The sequence below is a fragment of the Erinaceus europaeus genome, chromosome X, assembly GCF_950295315.1.
Source record: "Erinaceus europaeus chromosome X, mEriEur2.1, whole genome shotgun sequence".
NCBI lineage: Eukaryota > Metazoa > Chordata > Mammalia > Eulipotyphla > Erinaceidae > Erinaceus > Erinaceus europaeus.
The window spans coordinates 115,087,161-115,107,533 of NC_080185.1; the positions used below are offsets into that span (position 1 = coordinate 115,087,161).

The 20,373-nt window shown below is 43.1% G+C and overlaps 1 protein-coding gene across 1 annotated transcript in view; it reads right to left on the reverse strand.

Moving 5' to 3' along the window:
* PHEX (phosphate regulating endopeptidase X-linked) overlaps positions 1–20,373 on the reverse strand; it is a 256,270-nt gene that overhangs the window by 16,021 nt on the left and 219,876 nt on the right. The window contains exons 16-18 of the mRNA XM_060183651.1: positions 16,949–17,003; positions 9,938–10,005; positions 7,303–7,433 (exon numbers count right to left, since the gene is read on the reverse strand). Coding sequence (XP_060039634.1) covers positions 7,303–7,433; positions 9,938–10,005; positions 16,949–17,003 — 254 coding nt within the window. The remainder of the gene's footprint in view (positions 1–7,302; positions 7,434–9,937; positions 10,006–16,948; positions 17,004–20,373) is intronic.

Genomic DNA, 20,373 nt, shown 5'->3' on the forward strand with positions numbered 1-20,373 from the left:
GCTTCACAAAGGAGGGGGGAGAAAGTACAGTCTGTGCATCCAGAGGAAGCCACCCCCTCTCCTGTGGAGATGAAAACAGAAACTGTTTTCTGTCATGCACATTCTGTTGTCCTTGTGTACACATTCATCAGCATTCAGTTGCAATATCTCACACTCTGTAACAGTCACAGTGAATGTTACAGATCAACTTCCGGTCTCAAAACACTGCCTGGGCATACAATGCAATTAAAATAAGAAGACCAATGCACAATATAGGAGGAGAGAGTATGGAGGTTAGAATCATGACTTCAATTCAAAGGAGACGCGATCATGAGTCTTTGTTTGCTATCTATTATTAGTGATTTCATAAAGATTATAAGATTGCAGGGATAAAGTTCCACACAATGCCCACCACAAAAGTTCCATGACTCCCCAATCATAACTTTTAATCACTTTGGGAGTACATCCCCTTAAGTGTGAAATAAGGCAGTGATGGGGACTGGGGACCACTATCAAGATTAAATTTGTTTCCACCGAGTGAAAAAATCTAGCTCCCTAGCCTACATATAATAATTACAAGGATGAATGCATTCCTTCCCTCTAAATAACCTATTGCTTTTTCATAACCCCAACTTTTCCACTTGACTTCCTCCTGCATTTGAGGTATCTTTGAGATTGTCTCAAAGTGGAGGAATCCAAACTACCACTCACTGAGCTCTTCCTGCATGTCAGGCAGTGCTTTACATCACCTCACTCATGTCATCCTGATAGACGGGACTTTACGGGATGCCATGTAAGCTTTTCTGTGAGTTCAGAAATAGCAACCCATTTCACAGATGAAGACCATGAGATTTAGGGACATCAAGTAACTGAGCTGGGGAGACAACATAATGGTTATGCAAAATGACTCTCTGCCTGAGGCTTTAATTTCCCAGGTTCAATCCCCAGCACCATCATAAGCCAGCTTTCCGGTCCTTTTTCCAGCCATGACATCATCTCCCCAGACAATAACTTGGATCTACCTGCATATCAGATGTCAGGCTCAGGGAAAAAATAGTGTAGTCATGGGCCCTTTGGAATATAACTAAAATAGGCCTACTAACATTCTAGAAAATGGGAGGCCCCCAAATCTTCATCTGCAATATTCTAGCCTTTAGGTTCATGATTAGTAAACAATTTGTTTGGCTTTATATGTTAACTCTTCCTTCAGCCACCAGGTTCTAGATGCTAGCATGATGCCAACCTGACTTCCCTGGGCAGACGACCCCATCATGTGTCCTGGAGCCCCGCTTCCCCAGAGCCCTGCCCCACTAGGGAAAGAGCGAGACAGGCTGGGAGTAGGGATGGACCTGCCAATGCCCATGTTCAGCAGGGAAGCAATTAGTCAGACCTTCCACCTTCTGCACCCCTTAATGCCCCTGTGTCCATACTCTCAGAGGGCTAAAGAATAGGAAAGCTATCAGGGGAGGGGATGGGAGACGGAGTTCTAGTGGTGGGAATTGTGTGGAGTTATACCCCTCTTATCCTATGGTTTTTGTCAGTGTTTCCCCTTTTTATAAATAAAAATTTAAAAAAGAGAAAAGAAAAAAGAAGGAAAAAAGAGAAAGAAAATCACCTAAGTCACACGTGAATATAGACACATGTGGCTTGTAGGCAGAAAGGGGGTAAAGTAACCATTCCCAGGACTAAAAAGTGGGACTAAGGGACAGCTGGCACCAAATTGGAAGATTGGTACTCAGATGCACCACTTCCGGCTCTGAATTTAAGCAACAAAAAACTGTTAAAAAGAAAAAAAATCACCTAAAACACAAATTTACAACTGTGACTTCTTGGGTTTCCAATGCTGTTGCCCCAAAGAAGCTAGAACAGCAGCAGGGAGACCCTATAATGACATCAGGGACACTAACCTGGCCTGGTGACTCAGGATAAATAAAATCTCCCCTCCCCCATCAAGGTATATAAACAGAGAAAATGAACATCTTAGCCACAGAACCTCCTGCTGGCATATCAAAAGCCATGCTAAATGTGGAAACTGAGATCCACAGACAGCAATGATAGAAACTCCAAATGACCAGACAGGCACAGATCCAGAAAACAAAAATGAAGATAGAGTTCAGAAAACTCACTATGAAATAAATTCAAGAAACTAAAATTAAGATTCAAGAACTCAGTGATTATTTTACCAAAGAATTACTAAGTAAAAAAAAAAAAACAGAACTGCAGTGTCTAATGGACACTTTGAATGCAGTTCAGGCTAAGGTCAGAGGCCTCAGAAGCAGATTTAATTAGGTGGATTAGAGAATATCAAACATCACTCTCTGTGAATTTAAAACTCTTGGAGAGGAAAAGTTTAGGAAAAATGAGGTGTTTCTCTTTGAAATAGCAGACTCCATCAGAAAGACTCCATCTAAAGATTCCATTAGAGCTACTGGGATCCCCGGGGAAGAAGAGAGGCAGAGAGGAGTAGAGGGCATAGTCAAAGTAATTTTAGCATAACATTTTCCATATCTTAGCAACATTCAAAATACAGAAATCCAAGGTAAATGCATACATAAAATTTTTAATCCAAAACGACATACACCAAGACACATCATTGTAAAACTATCCAAAACCAGGGACAAGAAAAAAAATTGCAGGCTACCAGGGAAAGGAAGAAAGTCACTTACAAAGGTTGAAGCATCAGGCATTCATCAGATTTCCCATAACAAACCCTTGAGGCAAGGAAGGAGTGGAATGGCAGATTCAAAGTATTAAAATATAAGAATTATCAGCCATGAATTCTGTATCCTGATAAATTAACCTTCAAATATGAGGGAGAAATAAAGATCTTTTCAAATATTCAGATACAGAAGGAATTTGCCACTACCAACCCTGCCTTGCAAGAATTACTGAGAGGAGTCCCACATGAAAAGATGAAGCAAAGGAATCTCAACTTTTAATGAGATGATAAGTATTAGAATAGGACCAGGAACACAAGAACAGCTATGTTCACAGCTGCATTATTCACAGTAGTCAAAGAGTGGAAGCAGCCTATATGCCCATCATCAGATGACTGACTAAAGAAGTTATGGGATATATATTCCATGGAATACTACTCTGTAATCAAATAGATGACACTGTGTTCTTTGGGACAAACTAGATGGGACTGGAGGTGATTATGCTTAGTGAAATAAGTAAAGAGATTAAAGACAACGATCAGATAGTCTAACTCATATATGGAATCTAGAGATCTGATTTACATGAACTTGCCCACCCCCCGCAAAAAAAGTCCAAACAAAACAGAAATAAGCAAACTGTTTGTAAGACTTGTGAGAATTATGGTGGTTATCTTTGGGAGGTGGGAGGGTGGGGATACAGAACTTTGGTGGTGGGTATGTTTTGGAACTATACACTGTAATATGTTAATCCTGTAACAAACTATTGATAACAAAAAATACAAAAAAAGAAAATCTAAACCAAGAATCAAACAAATGAAAAGCCATACAATCTTATTAGACAAGATGACTGTTTTATAAAATTATCAGTTCAAGGGCCAGCAAAATAGTTCACCTGGGTAGTGTGCTTGCTTTGTCATGCATGTGACTCAGGTTCAAGTCCAGCTTCCACTGAATAAGAGGCTGTAGTGTCTTTCCCTCTCTGAGTCTCTGTCCCTCAATGTGTGTGTAAAAGTTGGGCCAGGGTTGTTTAGTTCCAGTATCAACAAGAAAAATTACCAATTTGATAATTAGTAATCCTTAGTAGGGGAGAGAATGAACAAAATTGTCTCAGAGGGTATATGAAAGTATATTTGCCCAAATATGACCAAGTATAGCAAAGTGGAACTGGGAGAGGGAACTTTTATTGACAGATATCAGAACAACCTGTGTGGCCATGGTAATAAGACATTATTGTAGAAATCAACAAATAGGTCATGAGAACAGAATACAGGGTCCATAAATTCCTCAGGACCTAGTATTTGACAAGCATCTAAGGCTGATGAAAATGTCAACCAATGAGTCTGAACCAATCGACTACCCTTTCGAGGGAAAATATAAGTGAATTCTCATGTAAAACTCCACAGAATAATTAATTTCATCTGTATGAAACTCTAAGTACAAAGTAGCAACGCAATCAAAACTTACCTAGAAAATTTAGTTGTGTGTGTGCGTGTGCGTACTTTCAAATAGAAATAAAGAAGCTATTTTGAGAGAGAGAGAGATATCTAGCTATATAGCAACATTTAAATTGGGCATGTCAAAAAAATGTCATACATGGGACTGTGTGGTGGCTCACCCAGTAGAGGGCACACATTACCAAATCCCTGGTCCCCACCTGAACGGGGGGTGGGGGGGATATGAGTTGTAGAGCACTGTTGCAGGTGTCTCTTCTCTCTGTCTCCCTGCCTCTCACTCTTACCCTCTTGTCTTTCACTCTGTATTAAAAAATAAATGGCCACTGGGAACAGGATTCATGCAGACACTGAGTTCCAGAGATAATCCTGATGGCAAAAAAAAAAAGGTGTCTGTCATGTGTGCAGTCCAATGGGCAGAAAAGAGTTGCGGCCATTGCTGCCCAAGGTCCAGATGAATACATTGGAAACCTGAAGCACGGAGCCATGGACAGCGAGACCTATGACCTGGAGCAGAGTTGCATGAACCCAACTCTATCAAGCCAATAGCTAGCTGGTCTGCAACCGTGAGTAAGAATCAACATTAGTTCAATCCACCGACATTTTAAGGGAATCACTTGTGATGTAGTAATAACCAACTGATACAATGCTGTTAGTCTTTTTATCTTCCCAACTCAAATTATTAATTCTCCATTCAATATGTGTAGGAGCAAATGGATCATTTTTCTAGTGCCTTCAAGATGTGGCAAGAGCTTATTCTTTGCATCAGCATCAGTGACTCCATGCTGCTAAAGACCAGATCCTCTTTCTAATTGATATTGACTCTGGGGAAGGGAACACGCCACCTCGTCTCCAATGGCAGCAGTGGCATTGTGCATAAGACATTCAGCCTAAGAGGAAAGTGTACAACCTTAGGATAGGCAATCCTGGAATTCAGTCAAGTTTCTGTCACTTACTATGTAACTTGGGAGAAACTGTTTGTGGAACTTCTTGGGATCTCAATTATCCCACCTACTGAAGTTGCTAGGTGAGTGTGTGAGACAGTGTGCAAAAAGTGTCCAGTGCATAGGAAGTGTTAAATAAATGAGGAAGATCACTATGAGATTTGTGGAATAGACAAAATAGAGAGTTGGAGGAAATACTATAATATGAATATCAGACCATACTTTATCTGTTTTCTCAAGTTCTGATAAATTGACAAGGAAATAACAACTCAGTAGATAATCTCTGGGACCAGGAGTGGCACACTTAATTGAGGGCACATGTTACCGTGTGCAAGGATCTGTGCTCAAGCCCCTGGTCCCCACCTTAAAGGGAAAGCTTCACAAGCAGTACAGAGCTGCAAGTCTCCATCTCTCTCTTTCTGTCTCTCTCTCTCTCTCCCCTTCCCCCCTCTAAATTTCTGTCTGTACTTTCAAAAAAGATAATTGCCCTTTCGTACATCACTGGTGGGGATGAGAATATGACTTTTGGATGACACGTAAAATATATAGTGCTAGAAAAATAGCTCACTTGCATAGTGCACTGTTTTGCCATGTATGCCACCCAGGTTTGAGTCCAGCCCCCGCCATATTGGAAGCAGCTGTAGCTTCAGTGCTGTTGTTTCCTTTCCCTCTCTCTCTCCATTTCTCTCCCTCTCTGCCTCTAAGGAAAAAAGAAAGAAAGAAGAAAACATAAATGAATGTATACAAAACAAGGATGCTTTCTGCAACAGCACTTATTGTGGAAAAATAAGAAACATAGTATAAGCCCCCAAAAAGAGGTCAGTTGAGCATATTATAGTACATCACACTGGATTTCTAGACAGCTACTGAGAACAATGAGCTAAAAGTGTGTGTCTGTCTACCTTTACATGAGCTACCTTTTACATGTGTCTGTTTACCTTTTACATGTGCCTGTTTACCTTCACATGGGGTGAAGTGACTCTGACTTATAAAGATGCATCATGCCAGGTAGGGAAGAGGGGAGAAGAATGAAGTAAAGACCAAAAAAAGAAAGAAAGAATGGGGAGCAGGTGGTGGTGCACCTGTTTAAGTGCACATAGCATTAAGCACAAGGAACTGTGCAAGGATTCAGGTTCAATCCGCCGGCTCACCACCTGCAGGGGGGATGCTTCACAAGTGGTGAAGCAGGTTATCTCTCCCTCTTCTCTCAGTTTCTCTCTGTCCTAGCCAATAAAATGAGGAGAAATTGTCCACCAAGAGCAGTAGTGCCTTCAATAACCCTGGAGGCAAAATAAGAAAACACTCCAGATAGGTGGAAATAAAGGCGTATTGATGTATACAAATAAAACAACTTTTAAATATATTTTATTTATTTTTATTTTATTGGATGGGGCAGTGAGAAATTGAGAATAATAGGGAGATAGAGATGGAGAGAGACAAGAGAGATGCCTGCAGCACTGCTTCACCACTCACGAAGCTTTCTCCCTACAGGTGGAGACTGGGGGTCTGAACCACAATCCTCGTTCATGGAGACACTTGTGTTTAACCAGGCACCCCACCACCCAGTCCCCCAAAATAAATGTTTAAAAGATATGTTTCTTGAGTTAAATCCTCTATAACTAAAAACTCCTAACCAATTCAGACACTAATGTGGTTTCATTTCAATGACCTCAAACGTAAGCCACAGTTTGAAAGAAAAACTTTTAAGTGGTAAAAAGAATAGAATTTTGTTTCTCTCCATTGCATAAGTTGTTCCATTATTATTATTTTTTTTAACCAGAGCACCACTCATCTCTGGCTTCTGATGCTACAGGGCTTGAACCTGGGACTTTGGCGCCACTGGCTTGAGAGTCTCTGTGAATAACCACTGTGCTATCTCCTCCACTCTGTTCCAATCTGGGAAAACAAACTGATGTTTAGGGCTGTGGTTCTCAAACTGGACCCTATGTCAAAGTCCCCTGAGGGCTTATGAAAATACTGGCCACCAGCCTATGAGGACAAAGGACAGGCCCTAGAGCCACAAGTGCTGAGTCAGTAGGCCTAGAGGGGGGGGTCTGGGATTTGCAGCCCTTTACTTTAAACCATTAACCCTCCCAACAAAATGATTTGAGAAAACAATTAATTAAACAATTAAAAAAGAAAAATCTGTGTTTCTAATAAGCCCCTGGAAACACACTTTGAGAACCCATGGCCTAAAGGTAAGCTAATGTCCTAGTGAGGAGCAATAACCCACCAGATGCCCCCCCACTCCCAAACCACAGTCACACTCACATTTAAGCCAGCTTGCCTCCAATAGTAGCTGCTGTACTGATTAACCATGCACTTTGTCTTTTCTTTAAACTTTTCTTCTGAGTCAAATGACCACCAAGGATCCAGATTTCCATTTTTATCATATTTTCTACCTAGTAACAGAAAAAAAGAGGTAAAATTCCTTTCATTATCCATGGAGAAACATGGGCCTTATAAAAGAAGTCCCAGCAGCAGGGCCACCCCTGGGAGCAGCCCCTACCCTCTCTCCAGTGTCACAGCCTAGTTGGAAACAGGGAGAAGGAAATGGAAGGTCAAGAAAGTTCTTCATTGTCTAAGGAAGAAAGAGCAGTTCAAAGCTAGTCTATCAACTCACCACGCACATTGTTGTTATCCAACCCCGAATTCCCTGCTTTCACCTGGTCTGACCCAGAACGTTCTCTGCATCAGGAAACTAAATGGCCTCGTTTAGGATGTCCATGGAGAGAGTCTCACCATGGCCAGTTTAATTCCAAAGGCTCCCTGGGAAGACTTGAGTGAGTCATTCACTCCAAGCCACCACTGCCCCTGACTCAGCCCTATAGGAACGAGCCTCCTTAGAGTTGTCAGGAGCCCAGAGACACATTAAGGCTCTGCAATGAATCATCCCCCAGCCATCAATGTGAAAGGAAGACCCATCTGTCCTGCTCTGACAAGGAAGGTTGCTCTAAACAAAGAACTCTGAGAAAGAACGGAAATATCCACAGCATAATGTGATAAATATATCAGTTAACAGGTTTCGCTGCTATCAGCTCAATTCTTCATTTTCTCTATACTCTTCAAGAAGAAACCTTGGCTATGTCTGAACTATCTTCTATAGCCACTGTTATCAGTGGCTCACATTTAACTGTGAAGACAAGTCTTCATTGGGCTCACAAGAAAGTCCCTTAAGGAAAGACGCTAACTGGAACAATCCACAGCTCGTCAGCAAAGCTGGGTGCCACTATCAACACCCTTGTGAGAGCAGCTGCTCTGTTCCATCCGTGACCCAACCAATCACTAAACACTGCCTGGCCATGTGCTTATATATTCAGCACACTGTTCCAAGGCTGATGACAGAGTGAAAATGCTACCATTGCATCCTATTCTTTTCCAGAAGATTTGGAGGGGTGGGTGGGTGGGGGGAGACTGTACTTAATTTTCCAGGAAGGATGGCCCAGAACCAAGCAACCATTAATGGCTTTTGTGGTTTAGTGAAGATTCTCTTCACAAATAAGACAGCAAGTATAGCTCTGGGGATACAGATGACCACAAGAAAGCACATTCTAACAGGGAGGAAGCCGGGAAACAAGCAAACAAACATCCACATTAATAAGGAATAGCTGGTGGGAACACAGAAAGAACTGACCAGAGGGAGAAAAATTGAGTCTTTGCCCCTGAAGTGGGCATCCAGAAAACAATGTTGGAGACCCCATAGACACAGAAGAAAGAGGCTCCTCTATACAATACTGCTTTGGGTGGGCCAGAAAAATAGCTCGCTTGGATAGCGTAATGCTTTGCTATGTGCACCACCAAGGTTCCAACCCAGTCCACATAATTTTTGGAGGGAGAGAGGGATCCTCAGTGCTGTGATACCCCTGTCTCTCTGTGTGCCTCTACCTAAAAAATGCTGCCTTGGACCACTTGCACTCTGGAGTTCACCTATAAATCATCACATGGATGTGGATATAATATTAGTTAGCTGCAAACTCCTCAGTTTGGGAGACTGCATGTGGTTTTCCTGATAATGCACCTGAGCAGAAGAAATGCTGATTAAATATGGCAATGGTGGGAAAATAATGGCGATGGCACTCAAAGGCAAGCATGTTTTTAGCTTATGCCATAGTCTCCTCTTTCCTTTTGTTTCAACGTCATAAAGGTACACAGTGTATTCCATACCATTCCTTATGAGGAAAGTATAAACCTTTTCCACGAGTCTCTGAGTAGGAGCTGACAAGGCAGCTCACCTGACAGGGTGCCTGTCTCGCCATGCTTGTGGCCCAGCTTCAGCCTCTGGCACCATATTGGAGTGCTGTGGTACCAGGGGGGAGAGCCTCAGTGCTGTGGTGCCTCCCCCTCCAGCTGAAAAAGTTAGCCCAGAGTGATAAAATCACAGGTACACACAAGGCCCCAGAGACTGAAGAAAAATTCTGGATATATGAATATATGCCTGCCTAGAGAAAAAAAAAAAAAGAGCCTAAACACTACATGGTACTTGAAATGGTATATGGGAAACAATCCAACTGAGCTCCAGCATCCTAGCTCCCTGAGTCCCAAGTTGGCAGCAGGGACCTCACCTCCAGGGAGCCCGTCTCAAGGTGACAAGGTGGGAAGATATAAAACGATCTGTATAGCCACAGTGGCAGCTCCAGTAATCCTGATCAAAACGCAAAGCTTAATTCATTAACATCTCAGGATTGTTGTTGTTTCATCCGACCCATTTACCAAGGGGAACAATTATTTATTTATCGTAGGCTTTCATAGCAAGACAGGAGAGCAAGTTTTCAATCAGCAATCACACTGCTTTGGGTAATCTTCAATCTATGATGATGCCACTATGCAGAGATAATAGCAACAATTAACGCCCTTATAGTTAACATTATCATAAACACAGCAGCTTAAACAGTGAACCAGTACTTACCATTATTGTCAAATCCATGAGTAAATTCGTGCCCCACAATTACTCCTATAGCGCCATAACTCAGAGATCTAAGGCATAAATACATAATTTGGTGGAAGTTACAAACACGAATCGCAGAGCATACTCCTTAAGGCTTTTTTTTTTTTTTCCTTATGAAAAGACAAAATTATCTGTTGTCTAGTAAGGACAATAATAATCATCTATTAACAACACCCAAAATTGTAATAAAATCTAAGCCTACCCTACCGTCAATAACACACACAAATTCTAGCACTGTCACTCTGACCAGGCATGGACCTTAGTGTCCCACCCTGTGGAACCAGGACATAAAACAGATAGTTTCTAAAGTCTGTTCCAGCCCTAAGGCTTCTAGGATTCTGTGGCTACTCTGGAGGTAATTTTTACTGATAAACACCCAAAGCAGCAACAGGGTTTGGAAAGATCCTATTGGTAAACATGTCATGTCTTTTTTTTTTAATTTAATAACCTGTCAAAAAAAAAAACAAACCCAGCATCAATTTAGAAGTGAGACTGTCTTCCAAATGTAGTCAGAGTGAAGGGAGCAGAGCGGGGAGGAAAGTGATAGCTCTGCTTTCAGGGGATTCATGCTGCTCTGAGAAAGCGACAGACAAGCTCACAACTCAGCAGCCAAGACTGTGAAGCTTGCACCAGGTTGGGGAAAGGTGTTACATTATTTCTCTTCACCTCCAAGAAGTGTGTGTGGCAGATTATTTACAGAGGTGAACACAGGTGATTCTGCCCACCCCAGGATGCCTGAGACCCACTTCCACCAGGAGGCTAGCTATTTCCCACCCCCTTGAGTCTTCAAGGACCCTGAGACAAAGAACCAATGTGACGTGCTGGGAATGACTTCTGGGCCTACTTTGTGAGAGGCCCGGTAGGTAGCTTCCATTTCTGTCCCCTTACAGTGTAGGCCCCCCACGGGGGGGGGGGAGGTGAGTTGTGATGTAAAGAAGTTGGATTAACCAGCTGGAGAGAGAGCTACTAAGGGAAGTGAGTGAGAAATGCCAAGAGTTGAAAGACTTCTAAAGGAAGAGAGGGGCCCAGACAGGTCTTATCAGGCAAGCCAGCCCAAGTGGGTACCAGCCATGTTAGCAAAGTCATCTTAGACCTTCTGGCCCTGGCTGAGACGTCCCAGCCAGCACCAAATGGTGCAGGGATGAGCTGTCTAGGCTGGGCCCTGCCCAAATTACAGAATCAGGAGCCAGTAAGTGGTTGTTTGGCAGCACTTTCATGGCATCGCAACAGACAACTGAAACAGGGTGTATTAATGATATATGAAGGAATCAGTGAGGGGCTTCCATCTGTGTGCGTCTGGGATCTTCTTGCTCAACTACAAGTCCATGAAGGCAGACCCTTCTCAACTCGGTCTCTGCTGAGCTCTCTGTACCTAGTACGTGGTGACAAAGCTGCAATGTTTTCACTAACCAATGAATTAATTCTACTATTTCAAGTGGTTGATCTCTATGTAACTTCTTTCAGCCATTCAATGTGTGGGTGAGGATTAGAGGCAACTCAAAGTCCTAGTGATATGAAGTGTTCTGTTTTGTTTTTTCCCCGAGGTTTGCAGTTATGCTAAAAATATCTCACTGTTGGTTCCTGACATGCAACATCAAAGTCACCCTGCAAACAGATAGGACCCACAAGTAGAAGAAGCGAGAATATTTGAAGCAACATGTTATTACAGGACATAATGATCCTCAACATGTGAATTGTTTGTCTCAACTACACCCAAGAAAGTGCTGCAAGTTTTCATTTTTCCCCTTGGCAGCAATTCTTTCCTTTGCTATTTCTTTCCTGCAAGGTAATTAGCATTTGGGGAAAAAATTGCTTCCTAGTGGGTTTCCATCATTGCAGACCTTCATTAGAGAAGCCAGAGTTTCGATCTCAGGGCTATCATAGCAGTTGGGACAAACGTGTAATTTCACATGGTGCTCATTTTGGCAGCAGTGGATATCACTATGGAGCCTGTGACACTGCAGCTTTTTTCCAGGCCTCTCTGCCCAGAGAATAGCACTCAATCCAACTACTACACTGCTCAGTCGGTGCAGTTACTAGGCGCACACAGTTCAGGGGCCAACAGTGGACGCTTTTAGGATGTGCTCAGCAATAAATGCCCCTTAGAAAGAACTGCTCCAATGAGCTCACCATTTGCAAAGGGTAATAAGAGAACTGAGAAAATAACTGAATCATTGCAAGTTCCAATTCTCAGTTACATAAGTACAATCCTTTGAACAACAGACAAGAAGCAATTTTATCTGACTAAGCCTTACACTGGGAATGTTTCATAAAACTACACTCACAGCTTTCATTTTAACAACAGACAGTAGTTACATTAGCATGTCATAAAAAATAAATAAATAAACCCATATGCCTAGCAAAAATGTAGCTGTCCAGAAACAAGTGAACTCCTACAGAGAAAATCAAGCCTTCCAAAAATTAAGTGGGGGAAGGTGGCAAATTTTCCACCTACTCAGTTTCCCTTTTGTCCTTAATATCCCATGGGTTTAATATATGCACAGGACTAGCTGTCTGGAGCGACTGTGCTCTCTGGCTGCCACTAAAAGCTGTCCTATGCCTGCCTTGGAAATTTATAAAAATCTCAGGTCTGGAAGTAGCTTTAAGGCCATCTAGGTTCAAGGCTCTGAGTAGTGGCACACTTGGTTGAACACACATTACCATGTGCAAGAAAACCCAGGTTTGGGGGCATACCTGGTTGAGCACACATGTTACAATGTGCAAGGACCTGGGTTTAAGCCCCCTGTCCCCACCTGCAAGGGGAAAGCTTCACAAGTGGTGAGGCAGGTCTGCAGGTGTCTGTCTCTTTCCGTCTATATCTCCCTCTTCCCTCTCGATTTCAGGCTGTTTCTATAGAATGAATAAAGATAATTTTTTTTAAAGTAAAAAGGATTAAATCTCTTAACCCTAAGAGATTAAATTAAAAAAAGAAAAAAGAAAAAAGGAAACCCAGGTTCAAGTCTCCAGACCACCCCCCTTCACCGGCCACAGCAAAGGAAGCCTCATGAGCAGTGGAGCAGGCCTGCGGGTGGGGAGTCTCTCTCCCTCTCTAGCTCTTCCACTCTTCTCAATTTCTCTTTCCTAGTAAATATAAGAAAAATAAAGCAAATATATATGTTTTAAGAGTTTATCTGGTTCAACACTTTGTCAAAGGCATGGGCCCCTTTTGTGAAAAAACTATCTGAATGTCTGTAAGAGTTCTCCGGGGGCATTTCCAGTAACTAGGGGCTCCCCACACACATCCTCATGGAGGCAGTCCATGCTGCCAGATGAAGCAACTCTCCACAAAGCATTCTCAAATGTTTCACCTTTTTCTTCAGTTATGAACCCAAAACCAGCAGTCTGCCCCCAGAACTCCTGGGAGCTTTGAAACCTTTAGGCTAAACACATTTAAATAAGCTTCCTAGGGGCTGTGGCAGTGCACTGCACAGCATCACAGAGCCTACCATGCATACAAAGGTCCAGAGTTCCACCCTGAAATCACAGGGGTGAGGGGTGATAGTGGTGGTGGTGGTGGTGGTGGTGGTTGTGGTGGTGGTGGCAGAAATGGAGGGGGGAGAGAGAGGGAGGGAGAGAGGGAGGGAAGGAGGGAGGGATGGATGGAGGGGGAGGGAGGGAAAATGTTTCCTTCTTGAAGAACTTGGGAACTTTTTTTAAATAGATATACTGATGAGTACTGGGCTTCTAGAAAGCCAAGGGAAAGAGGATAATTTACCTCAAAGACTGATTCATGGAACACACAGTTTAGCAAATTTTGTCTTGGGTCATTTAAAATCCTGATTCTCTCCTAAAGAAATAATCCATTCAGGGGCTAGGCATTAGCACACCCGGCTGAGCACACATATAACCATGTGCAAGGACTTTAGTTCAAGCCTTGGATCCACACTTGCAGAGGGCAGGTGTCACACGTGGTGAAGCAGGTCTGCATGTGTCTCTCTCTCCCTCTCTATCTGCCTGTCTTCTCTCAATTTATCTCTGCCTTATCAAACAAAGGGGGGACTGTTGCTGGGAGCCATGGATTCCTGCTGCAGGCAGTAAGCCCCAGAGATAGCCCTGGTGGTAAAGAATAAAAAAAGATTAGGAAAAAAAAGAGAGAAAAGGAAATACCAGAGTGATGTCTGCTTATTTCTCTCCTCCTATCTTTCTCATGGATAAAAAAAAAAATTAAAAAGAGAGTCAGGCAGTAGCATAGCAGGTAAAGCAAACATGGCGCAAAGTGCAAGGACCAGTGTAAGGATCCCAGTTCGAGCCCCTAGCTCCCCACCTGCAGGGGGGTCGCCTCACAAGTGGTGAAGCAGGTCTGCAGATGTCTATCTTTCTCTCCCCCTGTCTTCCCCTCCTCTCTCCATTTCTCTCTGTCCTATCTAAACAACAATGACATCAATAACAACAATAATAACTACAACAATAATAAAAAATTTTAAAAAAGAAATAACCCATCTTATTGCTGCCCTGCAGTTAGACTCAACAATCAGGAAAAGGTTGAGCTGAGCAGAGGGAATGAAAAGGATTTTCACCCGTTGGTTCTTTTTTTTTAAATTTTTTTTATATTTATTTTTATTTATTTATTCCCTTTTGTTGCCCTTGTTGTTTTATTGTTGTAGTTATTATTGTTGTCATTGTTGTTGGATAGGACAGAGAGAAATGGAGAGGGGAGGGGGAAGACAGAGAGAGGGAGAGAAAGATAGACACCTGCAGACCTGTTTCACCGCTTGTGAAGCGACACACCTGCAGGTGGGGAGCCAGGGCTTGAACCAGGATCCTTATGCGGGTCCTTGTGCTTAGCGCCACCTGCGCTTAACCCGCTGTGCTACAGCCCGACTCCCACCTGTTGGTTCTAAAAGACTGTGCAGGCAGAACATGTGGGTAATGGGATGCCCCTCATGGGTACTTCCACATTTTTAATGCTAAATACCCTAATGACACTTAGTAATGATTCACTGAGTAGCCACCTTAACAGAGGATGAATGGCTTCAGTCAAACATAGAACTCTTTAAAGAAAATCATAAAATCTCTTTCCTAATCAAGTACTGAATAAGGCTTGGGAAGGCGGAACAAATGGACTGCTAGAATTATTTCCTACATTTCTTTGATTTGACTTTAATATCAGGAAATCGTGCTCATGAACCTAGCCAGACCATTTCCAAGTCCCCAGGTAAAAATTATATAACCACAATAATAGAAGTTCTGTCAAATTGTTAATGACTGCAGAAGCAAAGCATTCTAGGGCATTTTTTGGTCAGAAAGGAGATTTTAGACCATTTAGTCTAAATCTTAACTTTGTGGAAAAATACACAAATCTTAACAATAAAAAAAATAGTGTCCAAATATTTGAGTACTAATAAAACTATGTAGCCAAGGTCTGGGGTGGTACTAAGGGGTCTGGGCAACCCGGACTGGGAATTTGCATGTATTCTAATCTGCAGATGCGTCCTGACAGCGTGTTTTACTGAGGTCTGCTCATATTCCCCCTAGGCAAGCACCATTTTCCAGTACACCAGTCTTCCAAAGCTACAACCTGAAATTCATTGTTTGAGGACTTTCTCTGGCCAGCATAGCCCTCTAGGCCCAGTCTGGGCAAATTCAAGGAGGTAGCATACCTGCTAGTGGCCCTCAGTCAATGACAGCAGATGATCTAAAGCATAACTACCCCAGCTCTTTTTGCCCCTGGGTACAATCACACATAAACAGATGCTACAATTCACTAGCAGGACTGAGCCCCAGTGGGTCATGGTACTAACTGGCTTTGTTACACATGTGAGGTAGGTGGAATAATGCCACCCTGGTGGCCATCTGTGAATGTGTTGTCTTACATGGCAAAGGGAAACTGAGGGTGCTCATCTGCTGAGATTAAACTAGGGAGATTATCCTGGATTATACAGAATGGCATCAGGAGAGTCTTTGCAAGTGGGAAAGGAGAGAGATGAGAATCAGAAGGGGGTGTGGCTGTGGATGAGTGGTTAGAGCAATACAACTTTACCAGTTTTTTTTTTTTTCCTCCAGGGTTATTGCTGGGCTTGGTGCCTGCACCATGAATCCACCGCTCCTGGAGGCCATTTTTCCCCCTTTTCGTTGCCCTAGTTGTTGCAGTCTCGTTGCCGTTATTATTGCCATTGTTGACGTTGCTTTGTTGTTGGATAGGACAGAGAGAAATGGAGAGAGGAGGGGAAGACAGAGAGAGGGGGGAGAGAAAGATAGACACCTGCAGACCTGCTTCACCGCCTGTGAAGAGACTCCCCTGCAGGTGGGGAGCTGGGGGCTCGAACCGGGATCCTTACGCCGGTCCCTGCGCTTTGCGCCACGTGTGCTTAACCCACTGCGCCACCGCCCGACCCCCAACTTTACCAGTTTTGAAGATGGAAGAAGGGGCCATAAGTCAAGGAGTGTGAGACATTTCTAGAAGCTGGAAAAGGGAAAGGAATGGATTCTCCCCTAGAGCTGCTACAAAGGAATGCAGCCCTGTGGGCACTTTGATTCTAGCCCAGTGAGAACTGGATAGGATTTCTAACTCACAGACCTATAATGGCTTTCTACTGCTTTAACTTGCAGACTTTAGGATAATCCACATGGCAGTCTTAAAAAACTGCTACAACACAAGTTACTAGCTTCCTCACCTCCCCACTCCGATTATGTTTTCCCTTTTTGATTTCCCAAAAGAACTGCTGAAACAGTTTTAAAGCCATAACCATTAATTCAGATCCCCCAAAGTCTTTAAAGTCCAAGTCTTTGTAGAATGAGCCAACACACAAGTGAAAACATGCCAAACAATAAAAGCTACCTCTATATAAACTGACTTTCCTGCCCAGTCATACACCTTTGCCCAAGAATCAGATAACAAAGTACCCCTGAACCACATCATGTCCCATGCCTTCTTGATGCTGGATCACCACTGGCTTTGTTTTCTCACCTTAAGTTCTGTGCTCTACACCCAGACAGCATGTCAATAACTTGTCTCTTTACTAATTCACTTACCGAGGATATTCTGTTCCCCAAAAGAAAGGCTTCTGGAGCTCTCCTGCTGGGAATCCTGGGAGAAAGACAAATAAAATTGAAAGGGATATAGAGAGATCGATTGCATGATGACCTGGTTCCAGTTTTAGTACAGAATTTTGAAGGCCCACCTAAAAGGCACCACTTGTGGAACTGTGAACTCTCTACGAGATCCATGAGATCTATGATACTAACACAATTGAATTTGAAGTGTGTACACTACACCCATTTTGCATAGCAAACATGGCAGGTCTAGATTGCTGTGAATTGGGTTCTTTTATCCAATGTGTGCAGGAAACTTCCAGTTCTTCAGTGACTTCCTCTGATAGAGAGGGGGCTAGTTTCATGGTTGCACAACCTATGGATCCATGCAAGTCTCTCATGGAGAAGGGACTTTGCCTACACTTGGCTTAATACTTGTTGTCACTTTTCAACACTCTTACTCTGAATTTGATTTTGGAAGTAAAGTCCAAGGGAACAAGAGGTGTGTGTGTGTGTGTGTGTGTGTGTGTGTGTGTGTGTGTGTGTGTGTACATGCAGACAAAGGAGCTCTGTTTATATGCTGTGTGCACCCAGGTTTCTTGATCTCTCATTCACATGCAATAGTCATGGTACTACCCCAGAGCAGAGAGCTCCAGTAGGTTCACAACATGTTGGCCAACTGGACCCAATGCAAGTACAAGATACACATGCTACACCTAGGACTGAGTAAGTTGGGTTCAGATAGCCCCAATAGCCCACTCTTTCCATTTAAATGATAATCTGCTCTGGTTACCAAAAGAAAGTGATGGTATTGCCAAAACCATGAATGGCCAAGGAGTACAGTCAGATTCTTTCTTACTCATTTCCTTCCCAGTGCAAGTTGGCCCCATACACTGAAAACATGCACAGCCACAGAGCAAAAGGGAAAGATGGGTCAACGCATGGTTTTCTTGTCTTTGCTTCCTTCCCTATTCATCAGTAATCCAAAGTGGAGAGTATTGGCAGAATGTGCATACATTAAGAGGTGAAAATAAGGGCCATCTCAGGCAGTGGGATACCCATACTAAGCACACATAGTACAAGACATAGACAAGACTGGTATAGAGATCCCAGTTCAAGCCCCAGTCCCCTACCTGCAGAAGAAATGCTTCACAAGTGGTGAAGCAGGTCTGCAGGTGTCTATCTTTCTTTCTCCCTCTCTATTTCCCCCTCCTCTCAATTTCTCTCTCGTCTATGGAATAAAATGAAGGCGGAAAAGAAAAAAAGAAAAAGAAGAAGAAAGTTAGGGCCACCCTAGCAACATACCTAAAAATGGACTTTTCTTTCAACCCTAAGATCCCTATTCTCATCTGCTCTGTTCCTACTTTCTGTTCCTGTTCATTAATCATTTTGCCCTGCTCTATATCTTGCCGCCTTTCAGCCACCAAGTTGCAGACACTATTGTGATTCCATCCTGATCTCCCTGGGCAGATGAACTCACCAATGTGTCCCAGAACCTCACTTCTCCAGAGTCCTGCCCCAGTAGGGAAAATAGAAACAGGTTGAGGGTATGAATCGACCTGCTGACATCCATGTCTATCAGAGAAGCAATTACAGAAACCACAACTCCCACCTTCTGTACCCCCAAAAAATTTTGATCCATACTCCCAGTGGGGGAGAAATGATAAGGGGGAGATGAACAGAGGGCTCTGAACTCCAACTCCATCAGGACCTAGAGAGAGAAAAGGAAAAAGGGAGGGACATTTGGATGTAGTAATAAGTATATGTGTGACTTAGAAAGAGAAGACGGGATAGGGAGTTGGACAGTAGCACAGTGGGTTAAGCACATGTGGTGCGAAGCACAAGGACCAGCGTAAGGATCCCAGTTTGAGCCCCTGGCTCCCCACCTGCAGGGGAGTCGCTTCACAGGCGATGAAGCAGGTCTGCAGGTGTCTATCTCTCTCTCTTCCTCTCTGTCTTCCCCTCCTCTCTCCATTTCTCTCTGTCCTATATAACAATCACAACATCAATAACAACAACAATAACTACAACAACAATAAAAAAAACAAGGGCAATGAAAGGGAAAATAAATATAAAAAGAGATGGGACCACAGAAAAATGGGCAAATCTATACAAATATAGACAGCTAGTTGTAGAAATAATAGTTATCCCATATCTGCAACCTTAAGAGAATTGTTGCGGCTTATAATGGAGGAATTGGGGATTCAGAATTCTAGTGGTGAGAAAAGTACACTTACACCTCTTTTATCCTGTAATTTTGTAAATCAATACTGAATCACTAATAAAATTTAAAAAGAAAGAAAATAAGAAAAATAAGGGCCCGACTAGGGAAAGAGAGAGGCAGAGTGGAAGTATGGATCGACCAGTCAACACCCATGTTCAGCGGGGAAGCAATTACATAAGCCAGACCTTCCACCTTCTGCAACCCACGACCCTGGGTCCATATTCCCAGAGGGATAGAGAATGGGAAAGCTATCAGGGGAGGGGATGGGATATGGAGATCGGGTGGAGGGAATTGTGTGGAACTGTACCCCTCTTATCCTATGGTTTTGTTAATGTCTCGTTTCTTAAATAAATAATAATAAGGGCCCAAGAGGTGTGACAGCAGTTGAGCACCTGTCTTTCAGGTGTGAGGCCCTGGGCTTGATCTCTGGCATCAGATGAGAGCACACTGGACAGCTCCAAGAGAATTCCATGAAAGTGGACCAGTACTTTTGAAAAAAAAAAAATCTTTATTTATTTGCCGGATAGAGACAGTCAGAAATCAAGAAGGGGGTAAGATAGCAAGGGAGAGAGACAGAGAGACACCTGCAGCTTTCCCCCTGCAGGTGGGGACCAGGAGCTCAAAAACCTGGGCCCTTGTGCACTGTAACTTGTGCACTCAACCAGTTGCACCACCACCCAGCCCTGGACCAGTACTTTGTATTCATTCAATCATGCATTCACTCTCCCTCTTTCACTCTCATGAAAATAATAATAATAAATAGGGTGGCCAGGCAGTAGTGCAGCGGATTAAATGCACATGCCACAAAGTGCAGGAGGGTCTCTTCACAAGTGGTGAAGCAGGTCTGCAGGTATCTTTCTCTCTGCCTTCCCCCCTTCACTCAATTTCTCTCCATCCTATCCAACAGCAATAACAATGACAACAAGGGCAACAAAATGGAAAAATGGCTTCCAGGAGCAGTGGATTCATAGTGCAAGCACTGAGCCCTAGAGAGAACCCTGGAGGCAATAAATAAATAAATAAATAACAGAAATGGGCAGGAGAGGATCTAAGTGATGAATCACATGCTTAAGACCATGGGTTTGATCTCAGCACTGTATTCAAAGGTTTTTAAAGTTAAATGAAAATACTGGAGTGAGTTTTATGTGTAATTGTCACTTTCTTCTAAGAATAAAATGCATATACACACTATAAAATCCAA